Source organism: Nesoenas mayeri (assembly GCF_963082525.1).
Source record: "Nesoenas mayeri genome assembly, chromosome: Z".
Lineage (NCBI taxonomy): Eukaryota > Metazoa > Chordata > Aves > Columbiformes > Columbidae > Nesoenas > Nesoenas mayeri.
In genome coordinates this window covers 32,078,571-32,103,467 of record NC_137542.1, presented here as the reverse complement: position 1 = coordinate 32,103,467, position 24,897 = coordinate 32,078,571, and the positions used below count along the sequence as shown (strand labels likewise).

At 34.8% G+C, this 24,897-nt stretch overlaps 1 protein-coding gene across 1 annotated transcript in view; it reads left to right on the top strand.

Annotated features, from left to right (window-relative positions):
• SLC27A6 (solute carrier family 27 member 6) overlaps window positions 1-24,897 on the top strand; it is a gene marked incomplete at both ends in the record, with an annotated part of 36,605 nt that overhangs the window by 8,770 nt on the left and 2,938 nt on the right. Inside the window, 7 exons of the mRNA XM_080362282.1 lie at window positions 632-838; window positions 2,294-2,452; window positions 3,107-3,231; window positions 13,863-14,057; window positions 21,916-22,006; window positions 23,746-23,944; window positions 24,548-24,645. Of these exons, the coding sequence (XP_080218408.1) occupies window positions 632-838; window positions 2,294-2,452; window positions 3,107-3,231; window positions 13,863-14,057; window positions 21,916-22,006; window positions 23,746-23,944; window positions 24,548-24,645 (1,074 nt within the window). The remainder of the gene's footprint in view (window positions 1-631; window positions 839-2,293; window positions 2,453-3,106; window positions 3,232-13,862; window positions 14,058-21,915; window positions 22,007-23,745; window positions 23,945-24,547; window positions 24,646-24,897) is intronic.

The following is a 24,897-nucleotide window of genomic DNA, read 5'->3' as shown; positions in this document are numbered from 1 at the left end:
TTGTAAGAAAATAAAATTGTATGCTGTACCTAAAATCAGATTCATTAAGGTATCTAATGCACGTAAAGCACTACATAAATAGTCACATTGTTCCCTGGCAGTCTCTGAATAAACCATGGGCCTGTATCATATTTCTGTTCTGTGAAATTCAGATACCTGCATACATGATATAGTTTTTTTGTGGATTTTCAAATGAGTCACTTCTGTGCTTTTGCAAAAAATACTGCTTGAGGAGGTTGCCATTAAGGGCACTTGCCTTGCATCTTCAACATCTTTCTTCAGGATGTAGTTGAAGCTTAACTGCACTTCATTTTGATCTTCACAGTGACAAAGGGTTATTCAAAATGAGGTGGGAAGCAGGAGCTAGTCATTAAGGCTTGCCATTTTGCCCTGAGGGCTAGTTAAGAATTAGACCGTGTGGAGTCAGCACTATTATTACCACATTATGTCCTGTTTTCAGTGAATTTTCATTCTAATTCATCATTATTGTATTGAATTTGTTGATGTCTGTTGTGGTTACTTTCATTCCTCCTTATATTACAAAAAGCAAAATGTTTAGAGGACAAATACTTTATTCACTAGTTTTGTGAAGACATAATGTAAGTAACATTATTTTATGTTCATTTTCAAGATTTGCTTGGGACACTGGAAGAAATTCTTTCTAATCTCGAAAAAGATGTCAGTGTTTGGGTAATGACCAAAGACTCCACTTTTCCAAGCGTGCATACCCTTTTAGACAAAATAGAGGCTGCATCTGAAGACCCTGTTCCAGTTAAACGACAGTCTGCCAACAACCTCAAGTCATCTGTTTTATATATATTTACTTCAGGAACAACAGGTACAGGTCTCCTAAAGAGTCTATATTTTCCATCAGCTTTCACTGACTTGATTTTCTGAAACTCTCATATTTGCAGAAAATCACCTTTCTTACGTAGAAGCATTATGGTAGAAAATAAGCATGTTTCTTGTCAATAACTATTGAAATTCAGTGGTTTATGGGCTTCTTTTAATTTTTTTTTTTACTGCCATATTGTGCAATTACTATGAGAAGCTTTGCCTCATTACTTCAAAGCTAAGACATTTATAAAACATTTTTCTTTTTTGGTGGGTTTACAATGATAATAAACATTTATTTTGTGATCACACACCACTGCCTACCTAATAGGGCTAACATTGTATCTAGAAGTTCAAAAACCAAGCAAGTAGACATTTGGGTTTTCTTCTTAAGTCATGTTCTGTGCAGGTCACCGTAGAGAAAGAAAATAGGATTAAGTTACTAGCCTTTTAGTTTAGAAACAGATGGCTGAATTTATTACCAGTGCTCCAGCAGCTAAGAAGCTAAGACTTTAAAAAAACTGATCATGATCATGACATGAAAAGCAGCATGAGGTTGTTAAGATAAGCAGATTGGCATTCTCATTCAGCCGAACACAACAGTTTTAGCCATTAAAAGATTTAACATTAAGATGTGTTTTATGTCTTCGTTCCCTCATACAAATAATTATTTGATTTATTTGCCTTGGGTTCTGAGGAAAAATTAGAAAATAATACTGTCAGTCTAAAATAAAAAAATTAGGCAATCATAAATATTGTCGTGAGGTCAGCTATGTTTGTAATACTAATAATCTGAATACAGTTGAGTTGGCTGGTTAAAAGTAAGGAGTTTTAGATGAAAACTACTATAGAATTCTGCATGTAGGAGGATTTAGTTCTAGTAACAGCATTCAGAATATCTATGTGAAGTCTCAAATTTTAGTTATGTAGAATTAAAAAATTATTTGAATGCTTGTATGTATTACATTAATTTATAAATAAGTGGGTGCAGATGTACACATCCACCCACTACATAATCTACTTTCTGTAGATCTCATACCTTTCTTAACTACATTACAGTCACAGTGACTATTGCCTGAAAGAGATCTAGTGTGGTGTCTCTTTATGTTGAAGGAAGTCTGTATGTACAGGCCCCTTGTTGGCTCTACATAATTTGATAGCGTGCTAACCATGGAGTTTATTCATGTTTTCACCTCTTTGAATTGACTTGGTATCAGATTAAATAAATAAAAGATGATGTTACGAAGTGGCCTGTCTATCTTTATGTGTACAGAACAAACATGCAATAATGCACTAAACAGCCAGTTATCTAATAATGGGCATCTAAACAGATCACTGAAAATTTAGTTATGGAATAAATAATTGATCCTTTTATGATTTTAGAGACTTTAAACAGGGGGAAAAAAAAAGTACTATTTTTAAGAGAAGCTTTATGCATTGTTTTGTGTTTTCATTACAGGTCTTCCAAAGGCCGCAGTCATCAGTCACATGCAGGTTCTTAAAGGAGCTGCTGGACTGTGGGCTTTTGGTGCTACCGCAGAAGACATAATTTATGTTACTCTGCCTCTTTATCACAGTTCAGCATCTCTTCTCGGCATCGGTGGATGCATTGAATTGGGTAGGGCTCGTTTCGTTTAATTGTGTTGTTAATAAAAAATTAATGATTATGAAAATTTATGAAACACACTAAAATTCACTGCTATTAGGAGGACTGATGCTTTGCTGAAACCAAATGAATACTCTCTTTGGAATAGCTTTATATTTATGTATTTTGGAATGGGGACTGTTGTAAATAGCTAAGGATCTCTTGCAAGGTATTTTTGCAGTACTGGAGAAGAATTAGTTATAGACATTTGTGTCACGAATGTTTTTAGTTTCTTTTATATTTAGGTAAAAAGGAACTTAAGGACATATGTAATATTTTGTCTGTGTGTATAGTGTGTTAGTGTATGTACAGACTGAGCATGGTAATTTTCAGTTAAATGCTTTTGAGTGATGTTACAACACTAACAAAGAGAAGCTGTCTTCTAGCTTTCAATCTCTTATCTATTGGTGTACTGTCTCACCAAGGAGGAGACTGGGCTCATCTCCCTTCTTTGTCTACCAGGTTTGAACATGTCTTCTAACAAAACAGCTTAAATACCATATGGTTCTGTGAACAAGGCTGCTCTTAGTTCCTCTTATGTTCTGTTTAGTGGAAAGAGAGAACACAGCTGGCAAAACTGCCATGCAGAGAAAATGCTTAATTTCTTTCTCTGCTGTTTCCACAAAGGTGCAACCTGTGTGTTAAAAAAGAAGTTCTCCGCTAGTCAATTTTGGAGTGACTGCAAAAAGTACAATGTGACTGTCATCCAGTATATTGGAGAACTTTGCCGTTACCTTTGCAGCCAGCCATTGGTAAGTGGAACCAAAATGATGGCTGTTCATCTCCATCTGATATGTACATTTATTGTTCTTACTGTGGTTATGTTAAAAGTGAAAGAAAACTGTACTGAACCCGTCCCTCTGTTCTTCTTTTTTATGTGAGGTTCTTCCAATATTTGGTGGTCTCTAGGCTGTAAAAGAAACAAATGATGTGAATCAGATGTTGAAACGTTAAAAGATTTCAGGACTGAAAAACTGATTCAGCATCATTTGGTGAAAAAATATTATTTCACAGAGTTTGACAGTGTAATCTTAGAAAACCAAGGTTACTGTTCAAGGTATTTTCAGAATTTTCAGAACTTTGTTTCTTGGTATGTAAGTATACCGGAGATCTCAAGTTGTGTACATCATGTTTGAGCACTATTTTGGCTTGTAGAATGTGCTTGTTTTGAGAACAACTAAACCACATTTTTAAGTTTGGAATGGTTTTGATCTAGGTTAGCAGCTCAAAGACAGAATGCCTTTTGCTCCAGTTAGAGAGCTGTTCCAGACAACAAAGTGACTTTTGTAAAAGTGACATTCCTCTCTGAAACTGCCTTAGCCACATCTTGAAAATACTTCTTTTGCCTTGGCGGTCCGTGGTGTCTCCCTACATGGTATCAAGTACGATATATGCTGAACCTGCTGTAATTACCAAGTATAGCTGACTCTGATTACCTAAATTAACTTCTTATGTGGCTGGTTTTGCTCTTTCAGTATTTACCCATTGATGACAGTGAGAACTCGAGATGATGCATGAAATTTGTTGGAATAAATTGAAGTTCTATAGAATAAAATAGACAGAATGGATATAACCTGTTGCATAGCAAACCAAACTGCCTTTCTATCCTCAAATGCTTGTGCTAGGTGTGTCAAAATTAATATGAAACGAACATTCATAGTCCAGTAAAAACTAAAATTCATCTTGCTAATGCTGGCAACTTCCATCCATTTATGAGCTGTAGGTTGTCCTATTTCATTTCAATAATAAATCCTAAAGATTACATCACACATTATCTCTCCTGGTTAAGCATTTTAATAAATGACTTTACACAGCCAATTATTATTAGAAACAGCTTTTATTTTGAATGCTAAATTTAAAGAAAAGATAACAGATTCCAAGTACGTGTACAACATTAAGCAAAAAGAACTGTATCCTCTTTTAATTTAAGAAAATGTTTGGAAGTCAGAGAGATTTGTGAAAAAGTACGGAAGTTGGATGCAATGCAACTGTTATCTTTTTAAACATTCTTCCTTTGAGTCTATAATAATTTCATTTTGTGATTTTAAACAAAAAAACAAGATTCAGTGATTTATTTCTATTTTCTTTTCATTGAATTTTATTGAAATGAGTCATCTCTTAGGAAATAATGCCAATAATTCAAATTAATTAATCTGAAAATTCTTTTCTAATCCAACTCTTAATTTTATTATTTTCTAGAATAACCTGTTCCTTAAGCAGTGTTCTAATAATTCAAAGAGAATGCAAATCAGCCTTGTTTTCCAGCGGAATAACAATTTGTATTAATATCTCAAGTTGCTGACCAAAAAATGGAAAAGGTCCGTGTTCATAAGACATGGGATTTTTTTTTTCTCCTGAAAAAAAGGGATGTTTAAGTAATGTAGCAGTGAGTCATAGGTCTTACAGCACTATCTATGCATGCCTCGTAAGGAGAATATTCTTCAATTAAAGAGAGCGTGGCTGATGTCCCAGTGACCACCATTGGCTGTGGTGTGAAACCAGAATAATGATCCCTTTCTGTCTCTGTTTCTTTTTTATTTGGTGGTTTTTTTTTTGGTGGTTTGGTTTTGTTTGTTTGATTTTATTTGTTTCCTTTTTATCATACCATAAACAAAAGTTTACAGAATAAGGAAAAGCCAAGTTAAAGACTACAAAGAAAAACAAAACAAATGAAGGGCCTAGGTTTTATATTATACATTTTGATTTTTCTTCATTGTAGGCTAACGTGATTTCCCCAAAGTTATCTCCCTTCTCTCCAACACTTGACAACTTTTGCGGTGTCTAAAGCCTCAGATATTAATTGTTCTGCTTTCTGTACTTTAACAACTGTGCAGTTAGAGCATGGCATTTTCTTTTACTATTTTATTCCATTCAGTATCTTAAAGCAAAAATTATAGATTAATATGCTTTGCTTTGTAAAACAGACTTATTTTTAAATTCTTACCAAGCCATCATAAAGTTAAAGAAGTTGTAAGTTTTCCAAATAAAGTTATTTATGTCATCATTAACTGCTTGTATACTATGCTTATACCATTATTAACTATTTATTAACTATATAACTTTTCTGTTTATTAATTTAAGTGCATACTTTCTAGGAGCTGGCGTGTCCAAACTCTTGGCCTGGTGAGGCTTCAAGGTTTTCTTTTGTTTTGGCTTTTTTTTGCTAGCTGGCTAAAGACAAACCTCATGTAACTTATCAACAAAAATTGAAATTATGAAATGGATCAGTTTGACAGTTAGATACTTGAAGAAAAATAGTAATTATTTGTCATGTTAAAACTGGAAGATAAACATGTTCACATAAATAAATGGAAGGCTTTAAAATATGTTATGCAATCCATTATTTTTCAAGTTCGTAAAGTAATTTGCCAAGTTGTTATCTATCTTTCATTAACTTATTACTACTATATATACTGACAGCATGAGAAAGATATGGCTAATACAAGTTTTAAAGCTCTGTGAAGGTATTATGGTGGCAGTGTTCTCAAGGCTAGAGTGCTATTAAGCCCTTCTAATGAACACATTTTAAAACCATAGCAATTATCTTAAGTGCTTCATGTTTCTCTGACACTAAACTTGAAATAAATTGTATGTTTCTAATAGTTGAAAGGTGCATTGAGATCTTTTATGTCATAGCTTTTGAACAGAACTTTTGGCAAGTCTCTGTGGTAGCATAGACTCTTGGCTTAACTTTCCTTATTAGCTTTGTCTTGTTTGATCATTTTGCCTCCCACTGACATCTGCAAGAGCTCTCAAAGACTCTTTTACAGTAGAATTTTTCTGAAGCCTGTTCTCCATCCAGTTTGGTTTAGTAATCCGTTGTCTGGAAGTAACATTTGTTAGAAAAGGAAGTTATCTTTTTTTCCTTAAATATGAGTGCAAAGACCTTGCATTATGTGATGTTCATAGATTTTGCTGGGTTCCTAAATAAATGAGTAATCCTCATGCCTGTCCTCTTCCAAGCCCTTTTTCTGCATTCTTTTAATCATAGTGAAAGTACGAGAGCCAGCATGGATGGCTAGCAGCAATCAGTAACTACAAAATGGATCCTGCTCTAAAATACTAGCATGACTGCTCCAGTGAAAGAGAATATTCAACAAATTAATAATTTGTTCTTGCTGGCTGACATTGCTCAAAGTCCCTGTTAACAGTGATCTGTGACTTTTCAGAAGTATGGCTTAGCATAGCTACCTGTTTCCTCTCTAAGCAAAGGCCTTGGAAATACTTCTCTACTAATCTGTGGATATATTTTCCTTGGAGGGTTGCAACACATTTAAAATTTAACATATAAAGTGTATACAAAATCTTCATAATGCAATTGCAGATTTATTTCAAATTTGAACAAATGAGCTATTTTAAAATATCTGTTGCTTTTGGAAAGATATGAATGGTTATACGGCATCTCTTTCCTGCTTTCATGTAAAGGAGACCTGAATACTGAAGTGATTTACAAACAGAGGCTAGAAATGTTTTCTTGATCATTATGTCTTGTATTCTGCTCTCATAAGCTGTCATGCATTATGACGTTAATTGACTGAACTTTGCATGAACTTGGTAAGATCTGTATTAAAACCAGAGTTCATGTCTACTTGTATTCGAAATCTTTCACAATTACTTGTATCATTGCTTAGAAATTTTCTTTCAATATCTGTCCTGTTGTATGTCCATTTGGCTTTGAGACAATGTTATACTTTGGCATAAGTGACATGTCCTCTTTCCTTGGGGGTATTAAGGGTACCCTTACTTGGGTGTAAGTAAGGTATACCTTATCCTTGGGTATAAGACCATGTATATCAGCTTTCAGACTTTATTTTGTTAAACTGAAGCAAGCTGATCTCTCTACTAGATCTAGTTTGGCCCAGGCTTCTTTCGATGGGATTAAGCTCTCTGAAGGAGAGCTTAAGGATTTATTTTATTAAAACTCTTCTGTGTCAGAACAATAAAAGTTTAGAAGGAGAAAACAAGGAGGTCAGTGTTGCTGGGATGAGCAAACAGAATGAAGCGTTCTTTCCGAGCTGCTCACTGAAGTGTTGTGTGAAGGGTGTAAGAACACGGTTTATATGTGTCCCACTGTCTCCCACCTAGAAACAGATTTTGATAGTCAGGTAAGGAAGGAAAACGGAATCAGTAGGCATTTATTTGCGGTGCAGGTTTTACTTGACATTACATTTTATTCTCCTTAAAGTTTAGCTCAATTTATGTTCAGTAATGGAAATTGTTTACTAATGGAAATTTAGCAAGACCCTTGTAGATTTTCAGCATAAACATTGTATTAAATACCCTAAGCCAGTAATGTGTCAGTTACAGACAACCACATCTGTACCTTCCATTTGAACTCTCTGAAAAATCTCTGTATGTCATTGAAATTTTATTTACTGAGGGGAATTTAGCAATTTATTTATTCTTTTAGTAACCTGTTTAAAAAAAAAAAAGTGACCACCCGTGTATGTTGTAAGCAGATATTATTCTTAACCCAAGTTGTTGTTGATTTACTACAGTATCAGTAGTGTCTAAAAGGAGAATTAAACACTGTACGTGCAGTTAGAGAAAATAGAATTTTTAGACTAATAATGTATTCAGCACATCTAGAATGAAGCTTAAAAATGGACCTAGGATTTCAAAGCTTGTATTTTTAACTCCCAACTATATCAGTTGATCTAATTAAAATGTATCACAATAAACTTTATGCTTTAAACTGCCATGACTATGAAAACAACACTATTTTTAAAAATTAGGTTTAAGAACAAATTATAATCCTATCCATTTTTGCTACTACTTTCTGATATTTAAAGGTACTGGCATACCTCTCTAGGACTCCATCTACAGGATGATTCTGTGCCTGTTTCTTCATTCAGCCCAGGAATAATGGTAAAGGTTTCCAGGTTTTCTTACCGAAGAAGTCTTCTATAATGTTTATAGGGTTCCTTTGGCCTTGGGAAGCATTGGTTTTCCATACCCAAAACAGCACTGAATACTAGTTGCAATGTCACCTACTGGTTGTAGCATGATGGTTCAAAACATTTCTGAGTCTTTAGGAGGTCATATAACTTGACCAATTTCCTTCCTTTCAACTTCATTTCTTAGATACTCATCTTTTGAGTTAAGCTAGTGGAGCAATGCAACAAATGTCCTGATAGTGAAACCTACAGATCGCAATCGTACTTTTACAAAGGGAATCATCATATTGCTTACAGAATACTGTGTGCAATAATGAGTGCAAGAAATTACCTGTGCACGCTTTAGTTCTCTGAATTGACCATTAGAAAGTTTTCTGTAATTCTTTTTGACTTGTGGGCTCTTGTAGCAATCACCAAAAATACAACTATCTACTTCATGTTACTAGATGGAACACAGACAAAAATGACCTTTTTTTTTTTTTTTTACCTAAGGAAGTAGAAGTACAGCTAAACAAAATATTTCCTATTAGAAGAGCTAAAGGAGGAAAACTCCTTTTAGAATCTAATCCTATTAGATTATCAGGAGCTTGATTAATGAAAGTGTGGTGAGAGTGATCTATACTAAATAGTAAACAACCAGTTCCAGAACTGGAAGGAAGTGTCCGGTTCCTAGAATTTCTGTTCCTTTCTTACGGTGGACCTCTTCAGTACTCTTCCTGTTTTCTTTACTTGTATTTTTAAATTGGTGTATGTATTTTGCTCAAAAAATCTATTAACAATTTGTAATTAGGCATTACTGAAAAGTAAACATAAGCATGCGTCTTGAATAATTAATTATTTCTGTCATCATAATGGCAGTAGGATATCTCATCTTATAGTCTGTCTACTAACTACCTTACGTCCTTCTTTTCAGGGCTAATAGAGACTTGGTGAATGTGTTGTTACACACATTCCTTCTAAATACATTAATGTAAATCCTGTGTGATCTGTCCATTATATTATATATTAATATTGCATTTCTCAAGTCCTGAGATTGCTTTTAGTTTCATCAAGGCCATAATACAAGAAACACTTCATGCCTCCTTTGCTTGGAGTTGCCTTTATTTCTCTTTATTTGGCTTTTCCTGCCACAGAAATGGTGAAAGTGGGACAAAGAACACGTTTTTTTTTTATTCTTTTAAAGCAGCTGCTAAGTAAATTTTTATATAGCCCCAGTCACGAATCCTTCCCGCACCGATTATATACTGTTGATGGCACTTTAAAAGGCATTTCTTTTATCAACGACTTAATCAAGTAGATAATCCACATAGTTTGCAAAGAACACTTAAGGAGAAAAGGCTGGCAGATGAAGAATCCCAAGTATGTGGTATTCAGTGTAATAAGGCAGATCTTGACTTGTCAACTTATTACTATACAAATGAAGAAAGCACTCAAAATGAAGAAATAGTGTGCCAGAAACTGATTTATGAAGTATGCAGATATTTGGTATACAGTTCAAAGATCTTGGCAGAATGAACTGAAGAAAAGTCCAGGTGTGAGGTAAAAACAGTTCTTGCTTGTTAATGCTTCAAAAGGCATTGAAAAAAATGTTTCACCTTTACTATAAGAAATAAGTGTATACAGATTCAATTTCCATTTTATTTTAGAATGACTCTCTAAGAAAAGAAAACCACAGTTCAGGAAAATGAATAAGTAGACATTTTTTTTTAAATCTTGGAAAAGTGTTCTAACAGTCTATTATCTAAAATCTGTCCTTCTAATTATCTATAGAAAACTATTAATCACATTCAGAAACATAAAACCGAGCAAATTATCACAGAACACACATTATTTGCACTTATTTGTGATAGTTGAGTAGGGCAAAGTGCTAAGTCCTTCATAAATGAGATACTGTGAGGAAATACAGCTTTTAGTGAAGGAAGTGTTAACTAGGAACTGTGCTGTCAAAGCAGACTAAGAATACGCATGCAGGCAACTGTTCCAATGCCTGACAACCATTTCTGGGAAGAATTTTTTTCTTATATCCAATCTCAACCTCCCCTGGAGCAACTTGAGGCCATTTCCTTTCTTCCTATCACTTGCTACTTGGGAGAAGAGACCAACAACCTCCATGCTATAACCTCCTTTCAGGTAGCTATAGACAGCGATAATGTCTCCCCTCAGCCTCCTTCTCTCCAGGCTAAACAGCCTCAGTTCCCTCAGCTGCTCCTTGTTAGACTTGCGCACCAGGCCCCTCACCAGCTTCATTGCCCTTCTCTGAACTCTCTCTAGTATTTCAAAGTCCTTCTTATGATGAGGGGTCCCAAACTGAACACAGTATTCAAAGTCCGACCGCACCAGTGCCGAGTACAGCAGCACAATCACTTGCCTAGTCCTGCTGGCCACACTATTCCTGATACAAGCCAGGATGCTGTCGGCCTTTTTGGCCACCTGGGCACACTGCTGGCTCATGTTCAGCTGGCTGTCAGTCAGCACCCCCAGATCCCTCTCTGCCAGGCAGCTTTCCAGCCACTCTTCCCTGAGCCTATAGCACTGCCTGGGGTTGTTGTGACCCAAGTGCAGGACCCGGCACTTGGCCTTGTTGAACCTTATACAATTGGCCTCAGCCCAATGATCCAGCTGGTTCAGATCCCTCTGTAGAGCCTTCCTGCCCTCCAGCAGATCAACACTCCCACCCAATTTGATGTTGTCTTCAAACTTACTGAATCCCCTCATCCAGATCATTGATAAAGAGATTAAACAGAACTGGCCCTAATACTGAGCCCCGGGGAACACCACTCATGACTGGCCAGCAGCTGGATCTGACTCCATTCACCACAACTCTTTGGGCCCGCCCATCCAGCCAGTTCTTTATCCATCCAGGCGATGAGCTGCCAGCTGCCATCTTTTCCACTAGAGAAACAACTTTGTGCTGTAGTAGTATAAATCAGCCAAAATAACATGAGTGATTGAAGATAGTGAAGTAGCTATATTTGTTGTTTTGGAAAACAAAACAAAACAACAAGAAAAACAACAAACAAAAAAACCCCATAATATATGTAGGTCATTGTTTCCTAGTTTGTGTCTTTTCAGCAAACAGCCATCAATGCTTTTATCTTTCTAAAAATATAAATAATGGAAACAAACTTGCCTGTTTATTAACTTGGATCTCTAGAGATTTTGTATGTTCCCATTCTGATGAATGACCCATTTAGTGTTTGTATATATACACACACGTATTTGTCTCTTCCGTTTGTTGTGGAACAAAGGATTTCTGCGAAATAATCTTGTATGCTATTTTTCATCTTAGCAGAGGCAGTATATTTGAATAATTCAGCGGTGTCAGCAAGGAGTAACTGCAGTTCAGTTACTGACATGTTAATTTCAGTTTAGCAATGAAACTATAAGCAAAATAACCCACTTTGAAATGTTTTAAGTTGAGCTGACTGAAGATGGAGGACAATTTTCTAGGGGAGAAAAAGAGTTGAAATCTTTCCTGACAAAGTTCAAAGTAGCACTGAAACACTTTCTCTTAAAAAAAGGAATACTTTTGTTGTTTTTCACAGTATAATGATTTTGAATGTGTAGTATAACAGACATTATTATTTCAGATATATGAAAATCTGCACTGTTGCATTGCGACATTGCATCTGAAATTGAAAAAAGAAACCACTCCAAAAATTACACCTATGGGTAATTTTTATGCACTTTGTTCCAGGCTATGTCCACAGTCAGTTTTGTTGTACTATGTAATGTAGTACTTGTTACTAATGATTTATCATTAAATCAGTGAAGTATGTGCTTATGTGTTCCAAAATGATTTTTGCATCTAAAGTAAGATAGGAGAGGAGAAGTGAAAAGGAAAGAATTGGATTATTGCAGAAACAGAATGGTTAGTGACCAAGGGAGGCTGGTGAGTGATGTAGTTTTGAGGCAGAATAGCAGACTAATGCCTTATATTGTAATTGTAAGACCTATCTGCATCTAGTGAAATAGGTGAGTTCCTTGCTGAATCATTTCAGCAAAAGAAGTTGATATCCAGCAGAAAGAATCTGATGCTCAATAAAGGAATTTTTTATCATTCTAGGAGTTACCGATTTTGAACAGGGAAGAAAAAAGACTGGTCCTTCTTTGTGATGTAGAGGAGGAGCTTAAAATTTCACTGTGTTTAGAGTTTTTGTTATAAAAATGAGATTTCATGATCCACATGAAAAGTTGCATTTCGCCATTACATAAGCCTCTGAGGAACACTCCTGTCTATGTATTCAGTAGAAGGTTAAATGTTTTTAACATACAAAATATTTAAAGATTCTTGTTTCAGTTGGCTGACCAGCTCTCTTCGCAGAAATGACTTGCTATACTTTTAAGCCAGATTAAAGGTGCTAAAATGGATTTTCACTATAAAGACATACCTAATTCATACTGGATTAGCGTTGTGAGGGGAAAGGAAACAAGGATAGAAGAGTAGAAAATAAGGACTATCTGCTTTCTTTGGTATATATATATGGATGTGTATATCTATGCACACACACACATATATATGGTGTGAATATGTGTATATGTAGAGATGTTTGTATACACTTGTCTAAGTGCACATATAAAGGTATATACAGTGTTGTGATACCAGAGTGCTATGGAGTTCTAAACGTATGTGGTAACAAACTGTACCTTTGTTTATTTTGTGCTGTCTCACTTCTAAGACTTTCTGTATTGCCACTTGCAATGATTAAAAAGGAAGTCTATTTTAAAATAGGTGAAACTGAAAAACAAAACAACATTTCGGATCTTCTGCTTTCTGATACTTAAATCATTGTATTTTAAAGGTGCTCCATGCAACTGCAAGGTTTGAGAACAGATTCATAAAATTAGTCTCACTGAACTGTGTCAACTCATACTATTGTGTTTCTTGTAATAAAACATGGGAGTTGACAACAGTTAAGACTCAAGATCACAAAGGAATAGTGTATTCCAAGTAACAATGAACAAAATTGTAAAAGTCTTCATATTGAAAGAAATACAAAAGATAACTCATACGTAATGTGTGGGATGGAACAGATATTACGAGTGTGTGAACTCTGATTGTTTCTTATAATCACTCTGAAGATACAAGAAAGTAACCATTAGTCTATGCTGACTTTAATACATTGCAGACTTAATTCCTGTCTTTCAGTTTTCTAATTTCTCTGAGTGGAAACAAACTGAGATGATACAACTTTTACAATTTGGAAGCATTTATATAAATCAATTTAGTTGTTATTTAGGGAATAATTTGCTTGCTCAACAAGATAATAAGGTTTTGATTGCAGTTTGCTGCAGTGTAGCTGTCGGCACCTCTGCCAGCTTTCTTTAACTTCTTAATTGTTGTTGATGGTGGTGATGTTTTGTTGTTTCTGTTGTTTATACTTGATATATTTGAAGAAAGTACATTTTTCCCACAGTAGATGCAACAATCAAATAAGGTTATCAGTAGATTATACTTTAAACTATTATTTTCTTTTTTTTAACAGAAGGAAGGAGAAAAGAATCACAAAGTCCGACTGGCAGTAGGAAATGGAGTAAGAAATGATGTGTGGAGAGAATTTTTAGACAGATTTGGTGCTATTAAGATCTGTGAGTTTTATGGTGCTACTGAAGGAAACATTTGTTTCATGAACCACACAGGAAAAATTGGATCTGTTGGACGCACCAATTTCTTTTATAAGGTGACTATTTATTTACATTGTACTTTGTAAAGGAACTGCCGAATGTAAAGGTGTTTTTCAGTTTGACCACAGGACGTGGGGCTGCAGTCATAAGTCCATGGCAAATTTTCTAACTTAGCTACTGCAAGTTTAATTGACCCTCTGTAAAATCTTGGCTGCCAAAGTATTGCAGTTTGTGCTTAGCACTGAAGCCAGTTATGTTTTCAGCAGTAGCACACAGATTTTTCTTAAAATACACAAGAGTCAAAAAGGCCTTGCCTTTCTTCTGACAGTTTTGAGGAGGTTCCAAGTATTACTTTGGTTTGTTTTAATACTTCAGAACTCATCATCATGAAATAAACATACACCTGTGTTGTTCTGACAGTTTTCTACGGTTTATATTTAGAGCTTTTTTTAATACAGTGTATTTATATTGCATTTTACTATGTAAATATTTGACACAAATGGGAATTAATGGTAATTAAAATAACATGTAGGGAGATATAACTGTAAGAGATATTTTATACCTAGCTGCAACTAAACATAATTAACTCAAATGAATTTACACCTAGTCTGTATCATTATTCACAAATTTCAAAGATAAAACAATAGAAATATAATCACTGTTGAGTAATTGTGATGGACAATATTTGCCAAAGCTATTAATTTAAAAATTCTATGCGCCTTTTCTACTAAGTCGACTGTATTTATTTGGTTTGTTCTAAGTTACTGAAACTAGAAAAATCAAAATTTTTTTTCACTGCTTATTTGATTGTGTTGTATTTAATCAGCTTTGACACTGTTGACAAAGTTGAGGAAGAGGAATACATATTATTTATATTACACAGGGTGGCTGTGTGACGTCCTTCTGAGTAAATGAAGAAGAATTTATCTCACCTCAAAATTCACAGATAGATTTTCTCTTTGGGACGTATTAATACCATCTCCTAAATGGGTTGAGAAGTCAGTAAGTAACGTGTTGCAGGCTTTAGCTAATAATATGAAAGATTATTTAGCTAGGCTTTCCAGCAAGGAGACTAGATATTCAAGACGTTGCTATTTACATCAATTTTTACTGTTCTTGAAATAAAGAGGACTATGTGCATTGCCTAGAATTTGCAAATTAATTGAGATACCTATCTATACTGAGATATCTGCCTGTATATATAAATCCTGCTGACTTAAGTGTAATTTGTTCTCCCGAGGAGAACTGATAGTAAAATGTCCTGACAAAACTTTTTTTAGGTAATAATGTTAAAATGTTGTTTGGAAATACATCAGAGGTATCTTCTGGTGATGTGCAAATAGATTTCTAGGCAGTGTATGTTCCAAGGTCCACAACTTCGACACACCATCACCACGTTATGATCACCACAGACCATGTTACACTCTTCACTTCTGGAATAGGAACCCAGACTTCAGGAAGGGGATGGAAACACTCAGAAAAACACCATGAAAGCTAGTGTCTTTTTCAGGAGCTGTTGAGAGCTCAGGAGTTCAAGCAGACCGACTCTGCTGATTCTCTGTTCTGTGTGACTGATGCACGGTGGACATCTGGCGCTGGTGGATGTCTCTAGAAGGATAAAGATCCACTACAGGAAATCGGGAATCTGGAATTTAGGGAACAGTATGTGCACAGGAACCTTAAGAGTTAATGTTAATTTTTGTTTCAGACTTTTTAAAGCTACATGCCTTTTTTGGTTTTGTTTTGGGTTTTTTTTTTGTTCTTAATAATTATATATTTATTCCAAATCTGAAAAACAAGTTTCAGTATTTCAGAACTTTTGACAGAGTATTGTCATAAGTCATTAACCTTTTGGAAATACCATGTAAAGGTTACAGCAGATAAAGGATTAGACTTGAAATTACCTATTTATTGGTTTAATTATCTTTATTTTTAATTAAGTAGTGTGGGGGTTTTGTGTGTATTAATAGTGGCACTTTGTATGTCATTAACATATTCTGTTTGCGTTTCCAAGATGAATTAGAATTTGGGGTTTTTTGCACATGAAACATGCTACCTTTTCCTCTTTAATAATTGGATTCATTATTTGACTCAGTCACTGCAGACTGAGAGAAAAAATAGCTCATGCAAACTGCAATTAAAAAATAAATGGAGCTGTAACTGAACACTTGATCTCACTAGACATCTTTTCTGTAATTTATATACTCTTCCAAGTTGGAACTGTTAGAGTCTATGGAAACATCAGTATAGTCTGCTAAGATAATTATGGATTGTCCCGTTGCTTACTGAGTACGAATATGGAAAGACCATAAGATATTTTATGAACCAGAAAAAGCCATTCATTCCATTTGGCTCAGCTTGAAATCAATTTTATTCTGTCTTTTTCAGTACTCTCTTTTCCCTAGAAATCTATAGTAAGTCTTCAGTTATTTCCTTAGTTTCTGTCATAAGGAAAGTAGCTAAAGCACATTATTTGTAAGCAGCCTCAATATTTAGCTACTGCCATTCTTCGAGGGGCCTGGGGCATACTGACACCCAGACCATCCTCCAGTGTATATGCATTTGGCATTCTATGACTGTAGAGTTTGAGAAAAAAATGAAGGTTGTCACTGAAAACCAAATTCACTGCAGTGACAAACTGCCTCACCTTTGTTTCACAGGCATGGTTTGTCTAGCCAGGTCAGTGGGTGGATTATGTGACTCATTTTATGTGGAAATAGAACTGCCCCAAATCTCTTCCAAATCAAGGAGGTTTCAGAGACTACTCCAAAGCTCCATCAGGAACTTTTTCATAAATAGTATATTTTGATCCATAGCATTTGTGGTTGTGCAACATACACAGTCTCTCTCTGAAAGAATTTGTGTCCATGGAACTACATGGCATATTAATGATATTACAATAGTTACATGTCTCAGGTTAACAGTTCTGCAATCTGCTGACTGCTGGGGCTCTGCTTCTGTCACCAGTGCAGCTCCTCGGGCTGGCAGTTTCCTCAGTCTGCTTCACGGCGCATGTTTGCAGGAGCAGCTAGCTCCCTCATACGCTGAAGCAGAGTAGTGTTGACATGAACAAGGATTTAGATAAAATGCGGTTTCAGAAAAGTCTGTAATAGTTTAAGAGAGAGAAAGAGTGTTAAAAATACCACAAGACACACTTTCCGTTATTTTTGCTTTTTAAAAAAAGTATATATATAAAATATGCACTTGTTCCAACCAAAATTGTTCTATGTTTCTATGAAGTGCTTAAGTTTGGGGACCTTTTATTGGTATTTTTGATTACTCTGAAATCTGTAAGTACCATGAAACTATTTTAATGCAATAGAAAAGTTCATTTTTACTTATTTCAGGCATTTGTTGCATGTTTTTAAATACATTTTACAGGTTACAGATTATTAAACAATGCATTCTAAAGTGTAGCTGTTGTGCTTGGTTTACTGCAGTCTGAATGGCACCCACTGGATATCTAGCAAAATGTGAAGGAGAGCAGCTTTGTTTCTGATTTGCTTACCCACGAATGATCTGAAATTGGAAAGGGAGACTGTATCCTACTGGAAAGCAGAGGATGGCACAGGCAAAGCCCAGCTATACAATTCCCATTTTTTTCTTTCTTTAGAGAAATGCTACAACTTTTCAAATATTGTTCTTTTGACATATGGGACGATATGAGGAGATACCTTTAGACATACTCTCCAGGGATTTCCTAAACACTTATTTATTAAACTGGGAATAGAGAAAGGGGAAGAGTCCTGTGTGTTCATGCATGTGGTACAGTGAAGGAGAAAGAAGAAACTTACTCTCTACTGGCATATTTGCACAGTCAGAAGGAAGTAAATGCAGTATAAAACCCATGCATACAGGCATTGGGCATGTAGGTTCAAAGTATAATATTTTTAGCAGGGAAAAAGGAAAACAAATAGGAAGGCATATCTATTGTAGGTAATGGCAATGGTACAGTTTCTAAAGGTGAAATGCAGACAAAGGTTACAGCTTTAAAAGACAAATTAAGCTCTCAGAATGAGCAAAGTAACTTTTCTGACAGTAATTGCCAACGTTTGGGTACAAATACTTGTGATCAATATTAAAGTTCTACCTAACACATTTATTTTCATAAATAATTTGGAAGACACAAGTTAACAGGAAGAAACAGATGAATGTTATAGCAGTTCCCAGACATCCAAGAAGCCACTGTGTGTGATATGTTAACTTGAGGCAGTGCTCTTTTTTGCACTTCTTCATTTTCACACTATACTCATGTATTAGAAAGCATCACTGTGGTATATGAATAAATCTTTCAATAATAATATTCATGTAAAGCAAATGAACAGAAAAGTAGAAGCCTCTGAATAGCTTTATAGATGGTAGAACTTAAAATGTTTTAAAAATAAGGTAGTGTATCAATTAACATAGTAATATAATAAATTGCTGCTTAATATTTTCATCTGGCATACATATGTAGTTAATATTAACGATTAATTTTATTTTATATTATATATATTGTCTGTATTTATGTAAATGGGAAAAATCTGTGAGACTCTCAGTCATGTCTATGAAACATATATATAAATCTCGTTTCTTACACTGAAATAAATTCTGAGTGATGCCAGAGAACTTGCAGTGGGAGAGACTAATGAGATCCAAGGAAGGTTGTAAGAAGGGCTAAAAATAACCCATAGCAAGTACACCTAAAAAACCCCAGCATGTAGAAAAAATATTCCAAAATTAATTTATAAATGTATTTTTTATTATTTTAAGTATAAGTGTTCCAACTATTACTTATTTTCTTGTATTACAATCATACATTATGATCTTACAATCTATCTTACTCAAAACTGTATGGATCAAAATCAGCTTTGAGGTGAGAAATATTTAAATCTTAGAACAAATCATAAATCATTTCAACATATAAAAAGTTTCGTCTTTCACACAGCAACATAGAATTACTATTGTGCATTTTTTTCACACAGTCATAGAGCTTAAGTGGCAGAAGAGATATTTCTAAGTTTCAAAGTAAATAAAGTTGGGTTTAAGCAAATCTTAAAACCCTGAAAGAGTGTATTCACAGGAAGAACATTGGCCTGTTTTGATCCAAGCAGTGGAAGCTCTAAAGTTAATTAAGTTAATTAATGTTGTTTCTGCTCTTCTGACTAGTTTTGAGGTAAAATAATCTAAGGTACTTCAAGTGTATTTGATACTTTTTTTTTTTTTTTTTTTTTTTTAATATGTGGTGATTCAGTTAATATCAAGCATAGCTTTAAAAGGGTTTTTTTATTGGTTTTGTTTACTTTGGCTAATAAAACTATTCAGAGGACCTATACATCTACTCTTTACAGGATAAGTAAATCATTGCAAGTAAAACATTTGTAAACTATGATGATAGTATGCTCCAGACTTTTTTTCTTACATTTCACTTTTTAAGATGTTTGGGACTAAATCTACTAAATGTAATGCTGTGTTTTATAAACAGATCTGCTCTTAGAGAATTCAGCAATATCTCATCTCTAAAACAAATAACTACATACAAAGCAATAGCTTGTTATCTTTGTTCTCTGATGAAGGTTCTGTGAGCATTCACTTTAAGCTGAAACTTAAGGAATTTCAAAACTGTTTTCAAAACAACATTTAAACTTGCATATTTCCAGTCAATTAAAAAAGGAGAGGGAGTGGGGGTTGCTGTTATTAAATAACATTCAGGCAGCATAGTAACAGACAGTAATGTTACAAGTCAACTCATTTTAAGTTTCAACCAGATGAATTATGCTTTTTGTTCAGTACATTTATGAGGTTCTTTAGGCAGTAAATTGTAGATTAAAATGTTGAATGCTGCATGCAGTACTATGTAAAAATAATATGGTAATGCTTCAATAGCTCAGGCCCTCTTTTCCAATAAATTTTAAATAATGAGATAAAACAAATGTAGGCCTATACCCAGACTACATGTTTTGCATGGAGACAGCTTTTTGCACAGGATGTATAATGGCATAATTTCACTATGCATGCCTAAGGCAATATGTGGTGATTTCTCCTTTTAATTATGTATTAGCGTGACTATTATTTAAAAAAAACCTAACTGGAATAGGCATAGTAAATATTCTAAAGTTGCAGGTACTAAAACTTGTATGCAGCAAAATAATAGTAAAGATCTTAACAGTTTTTAAATTATCTCAGATACTAAATTAAAATTTCTGAGTATTTATAACAGTGTAAAATAATGCATTGTACAGACTAATATCTGGAAAAGATACAGCTACAGCAAATGGTTTTATGTTTTAGCATTCTACCCTTTGCTTCAATCACTTTCATAACACTATCCTTAAATTATATTGTATTGCTTTATTGTGAAGAACGGCTGGTATGTATTAATATTTTTAAAAATTGTTTTCTCTATGTGCTGTGAAGAGAATTCTATATCCTTGGTTTGACTAATTCTTAAATAGATTGCTCATATACTTCTATAAGAAAAGGAAAATCAGAATCCCAAGCTGGGCAAACCGAAGCCTTGGGATAAAAACTGCAAACACAATGGTCCGTGTAGTGTCAGGCATATGATAAGACATCAGTGTCCCTCAAAGGCCTAATTTGGATTTATATCACAGCAGAAAAATGAAGTAAGAATTAGACCCTGGATATTGGAGAAAAAAAGTATTGTGGTTTCTGATGTTGACAAGAACATCTTGCTCTCTTCTTCACCTTACTCAGAGCCACATTCTCTGTGATTCTTATATAAGAGGAAGGTTAGCTGTAAAACATAACTGGCAGGTCAGTTAGGTCAGAAGTGTCAGAACTCCAGGGTAAATGGTATTTTAGAGAAATGCAGAACTAACCCTGACATAACTGTGGAGCATGGACAACTACATACCATGTCAAACAACATGAAAGTACATATTCTTCTGCTGGTGCTCACACCAAGACTTTCCACCATAAACCAGCCTGTGAAAGCTTGAGGGAAGAACTGAAGCTAGGTAAGCAAGTCTGAAGCCCTAGATGAAGCAGATTTTCCTTTGTAAGGAGATCATAGAATTAGAGAATCATTTGGTTGGAAGAGACCCTTGAGATCATTTAATCCAACCATACCTACATCTAACACTAAATCTTGTCCCTAAGAGCCTCACCTACACATCTTTTAAGCACCTCCAGGGACAGTGACTCCACCACTTACCTGGGCAGCCTGTTCCAGTGCTATGGAACCCTTTCTGTAAATAAGTTTTTCCTAATCTCGAATCTAAACCTTCCATGCTGCAACTTGACTCCATTTCCTCTTGTCCTATCACTTGCTACTTGGGAGAAGAGACCAACATCCTCAACACTACAACCTCGTTTCGGGAGTCTAAGTACACAACATCCATAGCCTTCTCCTCTTCCCCTAAGCGGGTCACTTTGTCATAGAACAAGATCAGGTTGGTCAAGCAGGACCTGCCTTTCGTAAACCCATACTGACTGGCCCCTATCACTTGTTTGTCTTGTGCGTGCCGTGTGATGGCACTCAAGTTGATCTCACTTAGGCCTTTGTTTTTGCCAGTTGTTTCAGGTGCCAGAAGACCCCAAGAGCACTTTTCATATCAGCCACCATCATTAAATGTCAATTAAATTCCAGATATACTTCTATTATTCTGACTTATGTAGGCTGTTCCACTGATATATGGATCCTGTAACTTATTTGTAAGAAAATTAACAAAATTACAGTTCTATGTCTTCACAAAGGACTTTTGAAAGTTACAAGATTATAAAAATGTTTTGATGTTTCTTACCTCTAGGAAATCATGTAAGTTTACATACAGAGTATTTTTAGTTTTAAATGACACTACATTCTACTTGCAGATGGGCAAGACTGGAGTAAAGGTTTCCTTGCTTATATTTGCTGCCACCAGATGTCACTGTGTAGATGAATAACTGATGATATTTTTTTCCCTTTTTTAGCTTTTTTTCCCATTTGATTTAATCAAGTATGATTTCGAAAAAGATGAACCAATTAGAAATAAGCATGGATGGTGTGAAAAAGTTAAGAAAGGTAAGTATGTATTTTAATAGGCTATAATATTCTTTTGCCTATAATACAAATACTCCAGAGAATTTTTAAGCAGCCTTGCTATTTGTTACAGTACTTATGCCAACACCAACTATTACTCTTCGCTCTAACAAAAAAAGTATGATTTTTGATCTAAGACAGCACATTATTAAACATACCAGTGCTGACACCAGAAGAACTTAGGAGATCCCTGGACATATGCACAGAAGAGCAACTTTCAAATGTGATGATGTGATATTATCTCTGAAGCTGTAGATAATGACCTCTGTGTTTTTTAAGGAAGCTAACATAGTGAGATGGTTGCCTATGGGATCTACAAGACTGGTGGATTAGAGCAATGCATTTTGTTGAGAGATTAAGTGTTCCTGACTGAGTTGATAAAGCTTATATTTTTTTCTTTTTCTTTTCTTTTCCTTTTTTTTTTTCTTGTTTTGTTTGTTTGTTTGTGTGTGGTTTTTTGTTTATGTTTTTGTTTTTTATTTTGTTTTGAATAAATAGGTTGCTTGCTTGTAGCTTTCTTCAAAATGCTTATCAAATACCTGGTATCTCTTGATTATACCTATTTTCGAAGTGTTTATCAGGTGCTGAAGCATCTCTGCTATACTTTAGGAAGGTAACAGCTGTAATTAATGCCTGGAAATTGAAGCAAAAACATATCATATTAAAGATCACATAGAAAGCTTTACCAAGGAGCTGAAGCAGACTTTTCAAAGGAGTTAAGAGATTCTCTAACAGGTCTTAATCAAGGATGGTCACTTTCAGAAAGATACTGTCCCCAAAACATGAAATTTTATAGAAAATTATCTGTAGGGATGTTGAATCAACCTGTGATGGCTACACGTACTCTAATTAGACATTTGGTCTAATTTTTTTCCAGTTACACTGGTCAGTCTCTTAAAAAGTATTATCTTTATCTATAGACGTTCTCTTACCTGTGCCCTGTGTCTTGAGAGCACTACCAGTGAACAAAACGCTTACACCTTAGACCCTACCTATTTATGGAAAGAAGGCACAACTCTTATGAGGAGGCAGTCTTAAATTAAAAATTGTGCATACCCTTTGGACACATTTTTAGTGTTATATATTTTTATTTTTAAAATTTTTATCTCTGATGCAAAGTAACGTAACTCTTAAGCTTTATTGTTCAGAATGTGCTTCCAAAAAGGTTAGTTCATATCACTACTCCACTTTCAGCAAACTACCACCCCGACACTTTGCATGCATAACAGGATAATCCTATCCCTATCTCTTTGTATTTTTTTAGGAAAAAAAAAAACATATTAAATTTTTTATATTCCACTGCAAAGAGAAAGCAATGAGGCTATATCACATTAATAAAAATTCCTAAGGTATAGGGAGTGAGACACAATATTCACTTGAAGTGTTCACTTTGAGAGTATAATAGACCTGCTGGTGAACTCACAACTGAAAGGTGGCAGTTCTGGGAGAAAATTGTTTGATAAGTCATCAGAAAGAAATACAGAAGGCTGATAGTTTCAGTTATACTGTGTCTCTGTGGTCACTTTGCATGTAGAGGTGACCACAAGAATCACGAAGCAGTAGAAACAGGTAAGTTTTTATTATTGGGTCTCATGTACTGAAGCCTGCCAAACTTGATTCCTGGTCCTGTAAAATCATATGTACCGAATGACTATTAATGTAAAGTACAGGAAATGTGAAATGATACCTTAGGTTTACATTCTTTCCACTTCTCTGTATAGGTGAGGCTGGTCTTCTCATTTCCAAAGTCAATGCGAAGAACCCCTTCTTTGGTTACGCTGGTAATAAGAGACACACAGAAAAGAAATTACTCTGTGAGGTATTTAAGAAGGGAGATGTTTATTTTAATACTGGAGACCTAATGGTTCAAGACCATGAGAATTTTCTTTATTTTTGGGACAGGATTGGAGATACCTTCAGGTATAATAATTGTTTCTTTTCACATTTCTTCAATAAAAACATGAACTTGCAGAATAGAATACTGTTCTATAGTATTTGTTCTCAACCAAAATTCTTCAGTTTATTACTACTGTGATTTATAATGATATTGAAGTGTATGATAGGGGCTTAATTTTGTAAAAAGTGTTCCCATGCAGCTGGATAGCTAATTTCCAGAATATTTTATAGAAATTGCAGCTCCTAGAACAGTCCTTCCAATAAGCACAGTGACTAGCGATGGTTTTGCTTAGAGCAAGGACCTTAGATACTGAAGCAGAGAAAAATGTATCAAATAGTAAAGACTGGTCACATTTGATACATTTAGATACATCAAAATTTTAAAAAACACTTTATCAGATTATGATAAGCTTTCATTGTGGTTTATACTGATAGCTAATATCCAGTACCATTTCAATTGTAAGCATTGTCTTCTGGTAATCAGATCAATATACCAGCATGACAAGTGGGAACAAATTTGAGGTGTTCTTAGTCTGAAATGAATGGAGATCCTACTAAAGTGAATGTTTTTTAAAGAGGAGGTTTCCATATGTTTTCATGAGATTAAAGTATTTTTGCATTATTTAGATGGAAAGGGGAGAATGTTGCAACTACAGAAGTTTCTGACGTCATCGTAATGTTGGACTTCATACAAGAAGCAAATGTGTATGGTGTGTCTGTGCCAGGTAAAGGAAGCTTTAGCTGTATCTTTTTCTTCACCTAGGTTAGCTGTTAACTCTCATAGCTCTTTTATTTCATATTTTAAGCCTATGAATCACTTCTGATTGATTCATCTGTTTAATACATAGCTAAAACGTAGATGTAGATAGTGAAAATACCACCAGATTGTGAGTGAGCCAGTGAATCATGCCTTTTTATATGTATGCAGTGATGCATATTTTTGAGAAGTTATCTTTCATGAATTTGTGGTAGCTACA